At 39.7% G+C, this 18,472-nt stretch overlaps 1 protein-coding gene across 7 annotated transcripts in view; it reads right to left on the bottom strand.

Annotated features, from left to right (window-relative positions):
* The window catches only part of DAAM1 (dishevelled associated activator of morphogenesis 1), a 121,495-nt gene that overhangs the window by 38,206 nt on the left and 64,817 nt on the right, over positions 1-18,472 (bottom strand). For all 7 annotated transcript variants that reach the window (XM_063440059.1, XM_063440064.1, XM_063440065.1 and 4 more), the window contains 2 exons: positions 17,107-17,196; positions 6,709-6,780 (listed from right to left, as the gene is read on the bottom strand). In XM_063440059.1, the coding sequence (XP_063296129.1) occupies positions 6,709-6,780; positions 17,107-17,196 (162 nt within the window). The remainder of the gene's footprint in view (positions 1-6,708; positions 6,781-17,106; positions 17,197-18,472) is intronic.

Below are 18,472 nucleotides of genomic sequence, written 5' to 3'. Positions count from 1 at the left end.
TTTTTTTATATTTTATTCTCATCTTCAAAATATGTGATGGTAAACAGCGTTACAATGATCAAAATACGGGAGGACATAATGCATGCGCAGGGCTGGATGTCCCATTAGGCAGAGCAGGCTCCTCCACCATCTGTGAGTGAGGCTGGACAGGAAGTGGAAGCGATCACTTCTCATCTGTCACTAACAGCCTCCACACATGCCATGCCTTGCAGGAGGAGCAGGGACAGAGGGAATGATGCACTGTATATCATAGGACAGCACTGAGCGATACACACTGTATATCATATGACAGCACTGAGTGATACACACTGTATATCATAGGACAGCACTGAGTTATACACTGTATATCATAGGACAGCACTGAGTGATACACACTGTATATCATAGGACAGCACTGAGTGATACACTGTATATCATAGGACAGCACTGAGCGATACACTGTATATCATAGGACAGCACTGAGTGATACACACTGTATATTGTAGGACAGCACTGAGTGATACACACTGTATATCATATGACAGCACTGAGTGATACACACTGTATATCATAGGACAGCACTGAGTGATACACTGTATATCATAGGACAGCACTGAGTGATACACACTGTATATCATAGGACAGCACTGAGTGATACACTGTATATCATAGGACAGCACTGAGCGATACACTGTATATCATAGGACAGCACTGAGTGATACACACTGTATATTGTAGGACAGCACTGAGTGATACACACTGTATATTGTAGGACAGCACTGAGTGATACACACTGTATATTGTAGGACAGCACTGAGTGATACACACTGTATATCATAGGACAGCACTGAGTGGTACACACTGTATATCGTAGGGCAGCACTGAGTGATACACACTGTATATTGTAGGACAGCACTGAGTGATACACACTGTATATCATAGGACAGCACTGAGTGGTACACACTGTATATCGTAGGGCAGCACTGAGTGATACACACTGTATATTGTAGGACAGCACTGTATCAACCACTAATTATCCTAATCACTTCTAACATTATATTTAACCCTGCATTAACCCTTATCTCTAACAACTGCATACACTCACTGTACTGACAGATGGAAACGCAATACATTACAAGGAGAAATATGCACACATACATACATACATACACACATTTATACAAACATACATACACACATACACACACACATACACACATACATACATTTATCCATATGCAGTTGTCCAATATAAAAGCTAGTTTTTTTTAAGCCTGGAATTTGCAGTTAATAAATTCATTATATTTATTTATATGCCATTTTTTGGGTTGGGGAGCAGAGGGTGCTTAGATTTTTGTGCCTACAAGCCATGTGCATGCATTTAACCAGTATCTCAAGGCTGACTTAGCGTATTGTCGGTCTGTGGCAATTAAATGGTTTTTGTTTTGTGCCTAAAGCTCGTAACTGTAAACTGATGGAAGAAAATCATGTTCCAACCCCTCCTTTTATTTTTGTCAGCTACTTCTACCATACCTACCATCTGCCCTACCATTATGCTAGCATAATCAACATCTAGAGCTGTAATTTGGGAGCACAGATCTACCTACAGCTGAGCCGAGACGTGTTGGGCACCCGAGACATAGGACGGGACAAATGAAAAATATAGAACCTCACGACAAGTACGTTGAACGTTGGCGACTCACTACCAAATTCCAAACTACCTCTAGAAAATCTTTTCATCATGAGCTTCATGTGGTTTCCACTGCCAAACAGAATATGTATATACAGTTATACTGTTTGACAATTCTTTATTTCCAACAACGTACAAGGGGCTGAATGGCAGTAAAACCCTGCAGCAAACTTTCAATGTCTGTACGACAATCTATCCAGAAGAGCAAAAGACAAACCAATTCTTTAATAACCTTTTATTTTGGAAATTAGATCGCAAATGTATGCGATCACCTACTCTTAGAATATTTGGCAGAAAGACATTACAAACGGTTGATATCATAAAAAAAAACACAAAACACCACTTGCTTTGATCCTTTTGTCTTTGAGAGATATGCCCCATGGTAATGCATTAGTACAGCTGTCAGCAGCTTTACAAGGCAATAATCTGCCCTGCAGCGATATCGACTATTGATGTCCTTCACTCCAGCACCCCCCGTGCAACATTCACCACTGAAAGGGGGAGGGCATGCTTAATCCGTCAATGCAGCTGTGATACAGGAATTAATATATATATATTAACTCAGAGACATTGTCATAACTCATGAGACCCAAGGTCGAATGGGTGATCAAATGTTTCCACAGTCCCCAGAACATAGTTAACTTGTTAATGAATTGTGCATCTTTTATATTGTGAAAAAGACGGCCTCAAATCTTACTAGGAAATCAATCTGAATTATTCCTAGAATTAAAAAACGCTGTAGGAGTGGCTCCAGTAGGCGATATCTACTGAGCGGCAAATAAATGTAGGAAAGATTAGATGAGGAGGTAACCTCTAACTCATTCATGGTCAGCGTAGCCGTCTTTGCCAAAAATGGGTTTGTCTCTTAGTTCATTCTATTTCAGTGAATTAATCCAAGTGTCTGCATACATTGCAGCCTTGATGTCCTTCATTAACCGAAAAGCAATTGGTTCAAGAATCAGCGTTCCACACAGATCAAGCCATGACCATTATGCTTCTAATCAAACGATTATACCATTTAACTGATCTTAATAAGGTAATTAGTATTTTTTCCAGCAAATCTTATCAGTTAAATGAACACAGCTGGCTGGAACTTACAACTTCTTCCTGTACCGTTCTCCTGCTTTTGTGTATTATACACATTGAACAGTTTGAGTAAATCTGTTTTCCTGGATGGTGGGTGTGAGATTTTTATTTTATTTTCAGTTTTATTTTTTCTGTTGGTCCTGTGTTCAGAGAATTACAATTCAGATATGTTTACGTGTGACCTACCTATTTTATAAAAAGCAAATAATGTAATATTCTAGTCGGATGAGAGGATTCATATTAGTACTGAATACATGGACCATGATCCCAGGACAGCTGCAATAGCTGAACTCAAAAGGGTCATTTTAGGAATGTAGGATAGCAATTGCGCCCCATGAAATCACCCTGAAGCTCAATAGGCAAATGAGTCTACAATGTATCCGCTAATTTGCAGAGAGTCACACTGTGATATTGCAACAAGTACGGAGAATTAATTGTAGCTTAAAACCACTGTTTCTCTACATCTACCGTTAACCTGCATTGTTGGCAAAAGAAGAAACAGAGGCCAGTAAGGCATGTTGACAAATTGTTGATACTTAGCCAATTGCTTGAAATTCTTTATCAGATGCTGGGGTGGTGGATCAAGGACACTTCGAGGATTGAGCAAACAATATTTTTGTCATCTCCATGTAAGTTTCTATTTGGTTTTATACTCTGACACAATGGTGTGCACTATATCAGTTCCATATCTATGTAGAGAGGCCCTGCACCACCCACATATCCTAGAGTGGGGATAATATCACTCCACGCAATATGTTAGGAGCTATTGTAGGACTCCAAAAAATGTGAGTGTTTAACTGCTGACACACTATATCATTTTATTCTGCTCTCCTATATCCATGAGACCTTCGACCATACCCCATAAGGGTTATCCACTTGCAAAGCAAGAGCTAAACTATATTCATAAGTGGTGATCATACTACTCAGGTGCATAAGTTGGAGCTACGCCATAGCTCCAAAAAAAGTGTAAGTGTACCTCTTTATTCTTATCTTCCAAATACTAAAGATATACCATCAGTCTGTGTATTCTCTGCTGGTTTTGTCGTACCATATACCACAAAGGACGTTAAAGGCGCTACATCCACCTCCCCTGTTCTACCCTATTTCTATTTACCGGAGAAGAGAGACCCGTATTCTGTTGTTGAGCTGCCAGTCAGAACTGTATAGGTATAATCCAAGAAGTGAATTTTTCTCACTACAATGTTTTTGTTCACCTGTCAGAGTAATATAAGGGGGTAAAATGTTTTAAAGATAATATTATATTATGGTCTTGCATTATAACACACATGGTCTGAGATATTAATGCAGAAAGAGATCTACCAAATCTACCAAAGAACAACCAAAAATACTGTACTTCGGGCAATGTAAAGGAACCTAGTGAGATTTTTTGGGAATGCAACTTCCCAAAAATTAAACTATGTGCAATGTATGTATGTAAGCACATTGAGAAATTACAAGAACATACACATAAATGTTTTTTTAGTTGTCCTGTAAAATACATAACGGAGCAATAAAAGGATAAATGGTTCCATAAAACATACATAACCTTTCAACTTCTAAGTTTGATTGCAAATTACCTCTACCGACTCCAACTCGTTAGCGTGTGTCTTGGGTGCTGAAAATATTGAAGGAGTCAATCTTTCATAACATTTAAGCCTGGTTTATTAACATGTGGGATAGTAGCACTCAAACTACATTATCGTATAGTCTGCCATAAAAGCTGTATGGCTCTTCCAACATTATATTGCGTAGTGAATCAATTTACCCCAGAGGGATGAAAACAGGCATGTTAAGTGCATCATATCCCCAAAAGAGGCATTAAGGTTTTAAATATAATTATTGAATGGATCAATAAAATGGCACATGATCAGGAAAAAGAGCAAAGATAGAAACCTAAAAACAAAGATTTTAAGATTAGTTTAAGTTGAAAGGGAAAGGATTCTCTCTTGTAAAATAAGAAAAAATATTCGTCTGGGAAAGTGGAAGAATGTGATGTCTTTTTAATATTAAAGGGAGAATTGTTCATTCCAGTTATTTAAACATCGACAATCGCCTGTAACTAACCCTTTTTAGGGGTGGTAGTCCATGAATAACATCATGCAAAAGGCTCCATTAATATTTTGGGAAGAATTTCCTGTGATCCTGAGCTGTATGGTAAAATCAATACATGGCTGTCTACTTGGTATCCATGTAATGGAGTTAATGAACATAACGTGTCCAGCTGTCCATAGTATGTGTTTGAACAAAGTGCGTATTAGATGCAGGGAGAGGGCATCTGTCTGTTTGATGAAATTAGATTCTCCTTGTTTAGTTATCTAGAATGATGGCTGGAGATGTCCCTCCCATATGGGATATGAGCCTGGCCCCTTCCCACTGCAGTTGTTCAACAGCTGTGCCATCCAGCGAGCTTCTAGCATAACCAACATACTGCCCCCTTGTAAATGCGATCACTGATTGCCATTCATGGACATGGATAAAGGGAATAAGCAAAACAAGAACACACTGTGTGTGACCGATGAACACACTCAATTCACAATCTGAAGGCTCTCCTAAAACGGTCTAACGGTCTTTACTAAACTAAGAACTGCAAGAATTGACAAAGGAATGGCACATTTTGGTATAAAAGTGCAAAATTTGCCAATTCCCAGTTGGGAGATTTAAAAAAGAAAAACAACAACTTTCTCCAACATCCACTCATGCCTTTCTCCTCAGTGAGGCTACTAGGACAGACACCGGGGCTCAAACGAAGACAATCAATTAAATAAACCTATGTCACTTCTCTTACAAAGGATATATCATCCCACGACATCCAGCATTTGTATGTCATAAACCAAGACAACATGCGGTGTGGCGTTAAAAGGGAGTGTGTTGGCTAGACCCCTCGAAAAGCCCTGCCTTGTATATATAATAGATACACTGCAGGATTACTCTGATTAGTGATGCAATTTCCCTCCTGCTGTATCTGTACAGAGTATTGTCCATTAATTCGTACACACAATACACGTTCAGAAACATGATGGATCTGCAATACTAAGTTTGGCCGAACCCCTGGAGCCAACAGAAAGACAGAGGAGTTAGCTCAGCACATATGGTTTAGAGAAAATAAATCTAATGTTCACATAATTGTATTGTTATCTACAGATCCAATCTGGATGTTATAGGGGACCGGTCACTTCGCCTACAGCGGGGGTACCCGACCCCTCCAGTCCACAGTAAAAAAAAAAAATAATAATAATAAAAAAAAAAAAAAGACAGTCTCTGCTTATTATTTTAATGAACACATACTATTTCACTCTATGACTCACTCATCCATCACTCCCATTTACACAATACATGTTTTTTATGGAGTTTCCTTGCAGTCTTATTCTTGAAACCGGTTTCTCTGCCACTTGTTTGGTCTCCCTTATTGATTCTGCCTCTTTGTGCCAACTGCTCTAAGTTTAGCATTTTCATCTAGACTTGCTCCAGATCTGTCTTATTAAATACGGCAGATATAAAGACACGTTTTGGGTGATCTAATGACTCCCATGATCGCTTTATCCTACATTATCAAGCAAATTGCAATTTTGTGTGCAGTTGAAAGAAAAAAAAGAAAAAAAAGGAAGAAAAATAAATCAGCGAGACATTTCTGAAAAAGAAATTTATATAAAATGTTAAAAGAAATAGTTATTTATTGCAAATGCAACTAAAGCATTGGCTTGAGGGCAGGAATAAATATAGCCCAGTACAACAAAAACAAAACCGTGAACACAGACAATACGGATCTCCGACAATTCCTTTTCTGTGCACACGATTTATTGAAAATTGTTTTAGTATCCCACTTGGACACATTTCATATGAAAAGAAAATTGAGAGCATTTTTCATAAACAGATTCCGACCTCTCCGTACAATATCCTCGAAGTACTTTATAAAGAATGCTCACGTTTTGCAGCTAAAGTCAAGGAATACTTACAGCAGCCATTAAATTCAGCTGATCGATGTAGAATTCAGGCCAGCTCGTAGCTCCTTTGTTTTCTTCCTGATCCTAGTCAAAAGGAAAAAAAAATATTATTTAGATTTTTCATAAACCCAGCATCTTTATTTTAAAAAAAAAATGTATAACTTTCAGGAGTAATAAAAAAAAAAAAATCTAACATTGTATTGCTTCCAACGTGGATCATATCTGGTGGTCGTGGTCTAAAATGCATGTTAAGATTAACACGCTATGTTAATGAGTAGAACGTTGGAGAGAACATGTTACATTGCGTCTTCTTAGCTAAAAAATTCCACAGTATATGTTTTGCAGGTGACACAAAATCTGGGAACCTATCAAGGTAACCCCCTGTTTAACAGATCTGATGCATCGCTGTGGCATTATGCTATTGTTCTAGGTGAGTGGCTCAAGCTGTGGTTCTGTCCAAACTTCATTCAGTACTATAAAACAAACGATAACTAAGCTGCCATACAACATTATTTTTTCGTGTATAAAGAATCATTGTATGACTGTGACTAATGATATACTCTCCCCATTAAACTCTTGGACAGTGCTCGTACAACCACGGTCTTAAAAGAGTTGCAGAAACATTGCGTGGTAGAGCCGCATACTGGACGAGATTCTTAATATTGTTTCCATAGAAATATATCTCAGCTTCAAAAATAACTAGTTTGGAAACGCTTCAGACACAGTTGATCATCATTTTAGTCATCTATTTATACAGAAAAGCCTTTAAATGTAGCGATGACCTTGGAAAACAAGCAAAATAAACAGGACAAAGTGTAGTAATTTAATGAAGTTTTGGGAATGGCTTCATCTAATGAGACTTCAGGAATGGTTTACATTTAAAATGAAAAGAAAGTTTAATTATCTTAGGCTGCAAGTCTAGCTTTTAAATCCACAATTTATTTATTTTTTAAAAACAAAAGCAGAATATGGTCCCCACATTGCCTATGCTTGATGGTCTGATGAAGGCAGCAAACTACATCTCAAGCCCAGATTTCACATCTATGTACGGACACTAAGCAACAAATGTGTTTTATTAGAGGGGAGGGAGACCATGAAATATCATGGAGGAGATCTGGTTAATAAAGTTAGCATAGATCCTAAACGTGTCCATTTTCAGATGTTAAATATGGATAAAACAGAGAACACACATGTTAGAGAGAACTGCTGCAATACTCCTTAGTAAACCCAGAATGTGTCCGAACACTATGGGAGAGTCAGGTGCAGTGTTAATTTGGCCGACTAACAATTTTAGTCAACTACTATAATCCACTGGAGATTTACTGGACTAAAACAAAAACCATTTAGATAAATAAAATACGACTAAAATGGCTTTTTAGTCAAAAGACTAGGACTACAACTAAATTGAAATTTGCCACCAAAATTAATACTGCAAAGAAGGCCTGGGGAAGGGTCAAAAGAGACCGACCAGGGCTGGGAGGACACAAAGACACAGAGGGGCTGGGAGGACACAAAGACACAGAGGGGCTGGGAGGACACAAAGACACAGAGGGGCTGGGAGGACACAAAGACACAGAGGGGCTGGGAGGACACAAAGACACAGAGGGGCTGGGAGGACACAAAGACACAGAGGGGCTGGGGTAACAGAGACAGACCAGAGTGGCTGTGGAAGGGGCAAAAGAGACAGACCAGGGCTTGGGAGAGACATACCTATAGGGGCTGGGATGACACAAAGAGACAGAGTGGCTGGAAAAGGAGCAGATGAGACAGACCAGGGCTTGGGAGAGACACACCTAGAGGGGTTGGAAGGACACAGAGAGGCTGAGGATGGAGTAAAAGAGACGGATAGAGGCCTTAACTAAACCCATTAGATTGTAGTTGTGTTGTATAAAATCTACCGGAGATTTGGTCGCCTAAAACAATTCAGATGACTAAAAAAAAATACTAAAACGGCTTTTTAGTCGAAAGACTATGACGAAAACTAAATTGAAATTTGACGCCAAAATTAACACTGGTCAGGTGCTACTCAAGTGTGCAAATAAAAATAAAAATAAATTGCAGCAACATTACCGGTTTAGGATATGCACCAGCTAATATCAATGGCAACTTGACTTAGGAGCTCAAAATGCTAAAGTTTGCATCAGATTGATCTTGATTTTGATAAACTTGCTTTTGATGTCCAAAACATGTAAAAGTTAAAGTTCTGCGGTTTATACAATAAGACCCATTTATTGGCCCCTTTTATTTTGAGCGTTTGAAATCTTGTGGGTGCAATAAATCAACCACCTGTGTGTGAATTCATTTGTATCCAAACGGAGGCCTATTTTTGTACTCTTGTAGATTCGGGGCCTTGTAGTTTACTGCAAACTTTAGGTGTCAAATGTCAAGAGTTCTTGCTCAGTTTTCCTTTTAGAGGACAGAATTTCCGTTCGTTTTTCACAAAGGTTGCTCGGAAGAGCTTACACAGGATCTGGTTAGTTTTCCTGTTGAGCTCATGTCTCTAGCGAGGGCACTTTATAATAAGTCGATTTTACAGAGAAAATGATTCTTTGTATCACTTAACTAATAGTTGAGAAAATCCTTACATCTGACATTCTACTCGATAATTAAATTGTTCCACAGCGCTGAAGCGTATCAATAAAATGTTTCAGTTCCTCCCAAGGTTGTACAAATGACAGATCCACGCATGGAAATTAAACATCTGTCATTAAATGGCTTTGTTCTGAATATTATGTTTAATCTGGTATTGCCATAGGACAGGGAAGCGTTAGAGGCAGGCTGAGAATCTCACCAGATGTAGTGCTAAACGAGTGATGTATATAGATTGTGTGTTGCTCTATTAATGCATCCTTTTCCTTAAAGAAACACTAGCCTGTATGTCACATGCTTATGTGTCCTAATCACTAGTTATAGAAGCTCCCCCCGTCTTAAAAATAATAAAGTTAAGGATTTTACTCCCCCATTTCCAGCACTGAGGCTTCCCAATATGACAATACCACTCTGTACCCAGACCACTTTATTGAGTTGAAATGGCCTGGGTGACTTTAGTGCTCCTTTAAAGGACAACTGTCTCCTATATAAAAGATTTTTTATATTTTTTGGTATAAAAATAATTTCATCGGGGGGCGGAGCCAAGCAGCGGAGCTGACAAGACGCATGGCATTAGAGCTCCGGAGAATATCTCCCAAACTTGCCTGTTTTAGGGTACATCACCCGATCAAAATACCGGCAAAAGCCCAGAGGCAGTGGGAGAAAGCATTATGGGTCGAAAGACCAAAAAACAGAAGCCAGATCAACCCAGACAAGGCCTGGACATCGGAGCCATGTGGAGGCAGGCCCACGGAATAACAAGGCCCAAGATGGCCGACTACACGGAGACGTACTCTGAAGTTTCGGACGACTTCTCCCTGGGCGGAGAGGTACCTGACTTACCCAGCCTGACTGCACCCACGAGACAGCCCTCAAACCCCGACACAGCACCAGTGACCACAGCGGTGGTCAAAAGCCTTTTGGCAGACCTCCAAGCCACGATACAAGCGGACATGGCTACATACAAGGGCTATCGGGTAGACTGGGCGCCCTGGAAAAAACCTCTATGACCAATTCTGCCCACATCTCCTCCTTACAACAGGAGATCAAGGGTCTACAAAGCCGGAATGACGACTTCGAAAGGAGATTTGCCTCCCTAGAGGACACAAGGCGGGTGAATAATCTGAAAGTAAGAGGGGTGCCGGACGACATACCGCAAGCCGAACTGCCGCAACTCGTGCGGCGGCTCCTAGGAGCTTTACTGCAACCACGACATGCCAAAGCGGTCACCCTAGACGGCGTCTTCAGGACCCAGAAACCTGCAAGTGCTCCACCGGCGGCTACCCGAGACCTCATTATTTGTTTTCAGCAACGAAAAGACAAAGCGGCAATGTTAGCGGCGGTCAAGGACTGCTCCCCTTACCTATTTGAATCAATGCAATTGACATTCTTTGCAGACCTCTCAGGGAGCACTCTGGCCTGGAGGAGGTCCATGCGACCGCTCACTGAGCTCCTACGCCAACACGGACTCCCGTACAGATGGCGCCTCAACCGTACCATAAGCATCGTAAAAGGCAACGAGACACACAAGGTCAGTGACATGCTGGATGCACGGGAACTGTTACCTAAACTGGGACTTCCTCAAGAGGCCCTGCAGCACACAGCACCTACCGATCCAGCTGGCCCTTCACACAGATGGGATCCGGACAAAGTGACAGCCTTCATACCGGGACAACCTGGACGAGGCTCCTATGCAGCGGCAACCACATGAACTCTCGGCAGACACTGAACTGAATCTCAACCAGTTCTTTTCTTACTTGCCTGTTTAGTTGGTCTTTTAAACCATGCGTACCTGTTCAACCTTTCTCTTGTATAATGTTAATGATGTCTCCCCCTCAACACTTTTCCACTACTGCTCGGTTAACCACCGGCAGTATGAGACTACTTGACTGGTTCTAAACCATAGTACTCAGTTATGGGCCAATGTTACCGCTCTAGGCGACACACTAGGCAACTGCTTTAGACCACTGGCTCATGCAAGCTTTCCATCTACTCGCTCTATATCACAGTAATGTAAACGGAGCCAATGCTATTTTTCTGTGGGCTGTATTTTTATTATCCTCATTTTCTGCAACTTAATTGAGCAACAGCACTATGCAACTGACTATACAAATAAATTCTTCTACGCAACTGTTCAACACAACTCATATGTGTACCCATAAACGTTGTAAACACCTCCTTACACTTAAATTTAACCTGTACTCACACACTAAACCTTGACGCAGCATTAGACTTTTATGAATAGATAGCAAAGCGGTGTTACGTAGGGAGATGAAAATGTTTAACTCTTACCTATTGTTAAGTGTTGCATTGTTTCGTTCGTAATTTAAACTGCTGAGAACCATACCTAGACACGTCTACCTAGCCTGATCATCACGCATTTAAAAATGTGCAGTTATCTTCATGCCATAGTTATGTCAAAAGGTGATGTACCTGAGTTTTTATTTGGCGACGTGACACTGTAGAATGTTTTATAAATTTTTAGCACACTGTTGAAACGGCGGACCATACTAGATTCTCTCATAAAACTAAAATGTGCTGTATAATTATATGCCACGTTATGTTTCCTCTGTTTGATGTATTTCTGCTTGTGACCGCTGTTGTGGCTGAACAAGCTTTTTGTTATACCACGCACAACCAAAATAAAGAATTTAAAAAAAAATAAAAAATAAAATAAAAATTATTTCATCAAGTATTGAAAATAAATTTTTTTTTGTGGTTATTTTTTTTTTAATGGCATATATTTAAAAATATGAGAAAAAAAATTGAGAATTGAACTGGTTACATACACTGCATGCAACCAGTGCACCAGATGGAAACACCAAGACCGTCCAGGACTTAATCCAAATAATATAATAAACAAAAAGAAGTGAAATATCAAAGTATTGCTACCTGGAATGACATGGCCAATTGACGGAGTATCTATTTAGTCTTTATGGTCTTCCAAGTTTCTGTGCTGGGAGTGAAGCAGGGAAGACCATCGAGTGTCTGTTTCCAAACACTGCCTGACCCAAGTTGCATGTATATGGCTGAAGGATCCTGTCCTACACCAACAGATATATAGTAACTATACTAACTTTACAGATATTTTCACATTAAACAAAAAGTCTATTTCCTGCTAATACTTCATAAAAGGATTATATTGAAAATATATTTCTTGAGAAACACTTGTCCTATATACATATATTTGCCATAACGTCTCTCAACATGTTCTACTCTAGGCCCCACGTCCTGCTCCCCAGACATACCCACAGTCATTTATAAATGTGATTTACGTTTCTAAGATTCAGGGTCATGTTCCAAAAATTGCCTTGTAGTTCGTTTTATGAAAAGGGTCTCCATGAAACAGCAGATGCTCACAGGTCCAACACCACCCTTTATGCAATGGTAAGCATCAGCTGGCCTCATTGGACTCCGGAGAGAAGCCCATATTATAATGGTTTGTCAACATCAATGTGAAAAACGCATTGGATAGCACTGAGCTCTGCCACATCTCATCGAGTAATTGTGGGATAAACTAGAATGCTGACTGCGAGCCAGGACTAGTCGATGCCTGACCTGGCTACACCCATGTGTATTGATAAAATGTCTAGTAGAAGTGTCGAGGCCAATATCCTGCAATGTTTTAAGAGTTCTGGATGTTCTGAATAATATGAGAAACATTACGCTATCACACTATTTCATAATAAAATATGTTACAGCTATGTATTGGATAATTGCCCTGTTAAGGTTGTTTTTTTAATTAGATGGTAGAGGTTTTCCCCGAGCTTGTGATTGTGTTTTGTTCTGAATAATTTATTTTGAGCTGCAACGGCATCATAGACACAAACTAACGAGGCAGCTTATCATGGAAATAAACATATTTAATTCATATCATCATAAACATGATGTTTCCCTACGGGGATTTACAGTTCGGTGTTTATGGCTGTTCAATGTGTTATTTGGTGCATGTTGTATTAACAGCCAGGGGCATAATGTAGATCTGGGATGCTAATTTGGGTTATGAGTGTGTAGGTGTTCACGTCTGTGCTGCCAAGCCTTAATTAGTGCCATGACAATCTATGTCTTTACATGCCCGTCCATGTGTTCCATTAACGTCAATGTTGGCTGCTTTGTTTGATCTACACAGAACACGGCAAAGTAGCGCCTGTAACTTATATGGGAATTCACACAACTTACAGACTCTTAATGTGTCTGTTACACGATTTCAACACCCAACTCCTGGCTACTGTTAATACACTCCCCAATATCTCGATTGTCCTACTTGGGAGGGTTTTTTCAAAGTAGAAACCTCTTTCCATATTGGTTTCATTGCCATCTGAACAGAATGAGTTTTTTTTAACTCCATTTCTATATTACTCTGGTCAATCTCGAAAGGCACTCACCAGAGGAATAATCACAGCAACTACAGTGTAGGTAGAATAGCTGCTGGCAAGGGGAGCAGGAGAACCACCTGTAGCAGGGTTCTCCAGTTTTCACTCAATTCTTGGCATACATGCTTTGTATTACGAGATCTGCATACGCGAGTAATTCTGCCAGCACAATGTATAGCTAAAATGCTAGCCTTTTCCATTATAGCAGAAGCCCTACAAGGCCAAAAATGGTGAGATATGTTTAATTAGCCTTGAAAGGCATCTGCAGCTTTGTAGAGCTAACAATTTATAATACTTTGCTTAAAGTTCTGCCCCTGTTTTAAAGAGACTTCTTTAGGTTATAGATTCAAAGAGAAGTAATAAAGCAAATGTTAAGGGCAATTAACATAAAACATGTGCGTGTTGCTTCAGAATCCCCTAAAATATGGGGGGGGGAGGGGGGGGATTGTTATAGCTTTTGTCTCATATTTCGGATGATGGAATACGTTATTTTCCACTCTAAAATGAATCACAAAGGAGTTATATACCAGATATATCCATTTCTTTAATGAATAATAAGAAACAAAGTAGCAATGATCTGCACTTTGTTAGACAACATGATGATCCTCTCCAGTCTGTCATGATTTTAAAAGTGAGCGATAACCGATGTCATGTTAAACAGACTATCAGGGATCCAGTGACTGCCACTATATGAGTTATAGATAGACATTTTAGGAAAAATAAAGAAAAATTCTATCCAATAACCTTTCAGGTTTCTACGTCATGTAATATGTGCTCATTACGGATATATTATAGTAAAACAGATGGAGCCAGTTAGTAAGTAGCTCCTGATTGCAAACATATTATGGCATGGCTCTGAGAAAAGGGAGTGTGGCCACTAATAAAAAGGTCCCAAGCACAGCCCACCCCCCACCACTGAGTTCTGCAATGAGTGCGCCAGCAAATTTCAATGAAAGAACTGACATCAAAGTGTTCAGACGTGGCTGACATTCAAAGATAATCCGTTTGCAGGTTTTGCAATCAGTCTACGCTGGGGTCAGGGACATTATGAGAAAAGGATGTGCTTTATTGTAAAATTTGCATCTGCATCCCAGTAAACCTCCCAGTGTGAGCCATACCAACGTCACCTTCTCAGCTAAAGCAAAGATCCCAGAGGGCCCCCTTTCATTCACACAGGGATGTTGAGTGGGGCCATGGTTCCGAGGGCCACTGCCTAGGGTCATCTTCTGGCTAATCCTGCTCTACAAATTGGAAGGGGACAGTTCTGAGCCTGGCTCCTCTATACACAGACACTGTTACTCTGAACTGATAGCATTTATAGTGCTCTGTGAAAAAGAATGTATTGTTCTGAGAATGATCACTGTCAGTTGTCATTGAATATTAGTTTCAACAATCGACAAACTAATTCAATCAACTACAAACTACAGCCAGTTCTTTACCTGCGCCCAACGTGTTCATGGAGATCGGCATCCTCTCTGGCATCAAATGATAGCCAGTTCGAGAGGAACTTACAAGCTGAAGAGTGTAAATTTACCAGGGATGATTTGAAGGTCACAAATGTAAAATTCCCGCAAAAAGGTTCCTGAATATTAGCCGTCTGATTCCGTAGTAAAGTTCAGAGTTTAGGAAAAAGATTCAAGAAAATTTCAATAGTACTGTCGAGAGAGATGTTCGCAAAGACAGCAGATGCCATAACTGATCAGGTAGCAAACTAATTAAGCCAAGGAGACCACAGTGAAACTTTGGGTACATTTGTTGGATGGTGGCTGTCATATGTTCCACCGCTCTGCTATATGTGATATTTGAAGGATTTAAAGAATATTGAAAGTATGAAACCTTACTTCCATTTATAAAAAGCCACAGCTGCATGGCCAGGCATATTGTAAAAACTAAATTGTTGACAAATTACAGAAGCTTTAGAAAGACACTACAGTCAGCAAAACAGCTTAACCTTAATGAAGCAACTTTGGTGTATAGATCACATCTCTGCAGTCTCACTGCTCAATTCTCTGCTATTTAGGAGTTAAATCACTTTGTTTACACAGCCCTAGTCACACCTCCCTGCATCTGACTTATGCAGCTTTCCTAAACACTTCCTGTAAAGAGTCATCTAATGTTTACACTTCCTTTATTGCACAGTCTATTTAGGCTAGAATGTCTTATCTCCTGTGCTGTTAATAGCCCTCTAGAGACAGCAGGAACCTCCTGGGTGTTAATAAAGTTCAATTTACAGAGCAGGAGATACAAACTTTGAAAGCAAATTAACATCAGATTGAAAATGAAATATTTTTTTTTCATGCAGGCTGTATCAGTCACAGCCAGGGGAGGTATGGCTAGGGCTGCATAAAAAGAAACAAAAGTGATTTAACTCCTAAATGGCAGAGATTTATGCCGTAAAACTACAGGGACCTAAATCTGATTCATGCATGCACCAAATCTGATTCATTGCGCTAAAGTTGTTTCGATGCCTAAAGTATCCATTTAAGGTACTATACGTTCTATTGAAAGGTTTGTAGAAACTGCAGCTCTCTTGTCTGCAGCCTTCGCAAGCCCTCCCCTTCTAACCCCGCCCAGACTTTCTGTGGCTGTCCAATCACAGACTGCCCAATGCAACTCAATAAGAAGGTGAAATCTTTGTAAGGAAGATGTTCTGGGCAATTGCTGCCTCTTGAGTTTATCTCCACTTAGCTAAACAACTAGGAAGTGAAAGGGTATTTGACAGCCGTATTCAGTTGAAATCTGATCATTTTTGTAAAATGAAAAGAAAGAAGACACACTCTTGACACACAAAGCATTTCAAGTAAAGTGATTTAAGTGTTTTTAGTGTCCCTTTAAAGTCTCTTTAAGATAATGGGGATAAATAAACCTGACTTGGTATGTTCAGCCCTTCTTTCATCTTCTGAAGTGCTCCTGTCGTGTGGACATGGAAGTGGTAGTTAAAGGGTTATACACCCCACACATATAATTAGAAAACAGAACTGCGTCTAGAGAAGTAGTTCAACTTCAGTGATACCATACTTCTCCCTGGAGCCACTTAATTACAGGTAGATCAAAGAGAGTTTTGAAAGACAGGATGAGACCTACTGGAAAGAGTGATCCTATATGGACATATCTACAAGTTTGTCATCTTAGAAGGGTATTTACCAGGTGAAAATAAATCTCTCTTGAATGAAGTGTATACATGTTCCACCCCAATTCACAAATTTAACCCCTTACAATTAGCATTATGCTTCTCCTGTCAGGCCAATATTCTTCTGAAGGACCTCAACTGGTGGCCAAGACCATCCCATTTTTCTAAGGGGCTCTAGTAGTCAAAAGTAAGGAGTATGACATTACTAAAATGTATCTTGAAGCAGAAATCCTAACCTCCCAGTTGATAACAACATTTTAATTTTTAGATAAACAGATTTTTAGATAGAATTTACATTTTTTTGAAAAACAATCTTACTTTTTTCTTGCTGCAGTAAATCTGCCATTTCTTCTCAGCCGGGAGGGCAAACATAGCTTCTCGGTGCTTGTCACTGAGGTCCAGTTCATCCTAAAGGGGAGCAAATATAATATATAAATATTTATTCTCGGTCTACCTTTATATTCACATGAATTGCATTCCCAGTAGGTCATAATGCACAATAAAACAGATTTATATAGAAATGATGTCCACTCCATAGGTATTACCCCGGAAGGAATTCACAGAGGACATTCACATACATTTGGTGTTCTTTTTGAATTGAATGTTAAGTTACAAACAATAGACCAAATATGCTGATTAGTATATATGCCATGAGTTGTAAAAGGAAAATGAAGAAGGAGATATAATTATTTTTTTTATCCTAAAAGCTTGAATGGAGTACACAAGTCACACACGCACCTGTAGCAAAAGTAAATACAAGCGCTTGTGTCAATATTGCACATATCTAAAAACTTTCACTAGGAAAGCCATGAAATCTAACGCGCATGCATCCATGACATCACATCGCCTGTGCGCATGTGCCATGTCACTCGATTTATGTGCATGACGTCATACACCCACATGAGTGAGCCACGTCCTGAGTGCAGAAAGTAAATTGAAGTTCATAATGTAGGATGCAGTAATTTTGTGTAATTTTTCTGCGATGTACTGCATTGAAGTGCATGCTCTGCGACTGCATCACACCAACAGCTAAGTACATCTGTGCAATTCTGGGACACTCCGATGGGAGTCTTGCTTCTGAACGTTTTGTGCATTTTTACATCATAAGAGCAATTTTGTGACTCAAAACTGCAGTGCTGCTCGCGGGGCTGGCTGAGAGCCTGTAACAGAAGTGAAATATCCATTAATGTAGGCTGCAGGACATGTGCTATCCAACTGTTCACAGTTAGCCTTGCTTACCTACAAAAAGGAATGCTGTGAAATGTACTGTGAAATCTGTAACAAATGTTCCATGACTGAACGCTCGCCACTTATCGAATCTATTATGGAAGCTGCACTTTGAACATACATCTTGATGTGACTCCTATATTTATACTGGCTGTACAAAAAAGCGAATTCACCAAAACGGAATGACCAGAAAGTTAAAAATTTTTAGGTAAAATGAACCCAGTTCTAAAATTTTGCCAATTGATCTAAAATGTGCAATTCCTGTGTCAGTTCTCCACAAGTTTCAGTTTAGGGAATAATCTGGTTTCCGGATCTAAACAGGGAGTCTTGGTGGTCCATCAGCCCACCGCAGCTCACAGTTTAGTGGAAAAAAAACGTTATTGTTTTAATTTTACAAAGAGATTTATGGGACATAATTAATTTTTCAATTTCATCACCAGACACAAAAAAAAAAACG

This window comes from Pelobates fuscus, chromosome 13 (assembly GCF_036172605.1).
Source record: "Pelobates fuscus isolate aPelFus1 chromosome 13, aPelFus1.pri, whole genome shotgun sequence".
NCBI lineage: Eukaryota > Metazoa > Chordata > Amphibia > Anura > Pelobatidae > Pelobates > Pelobates fuscus.
The sequence above is the reverse complement of the archived record's forward strand: the minus strand, read 5'-3'. Positions and strand labels throughout refer to the sequence as shown.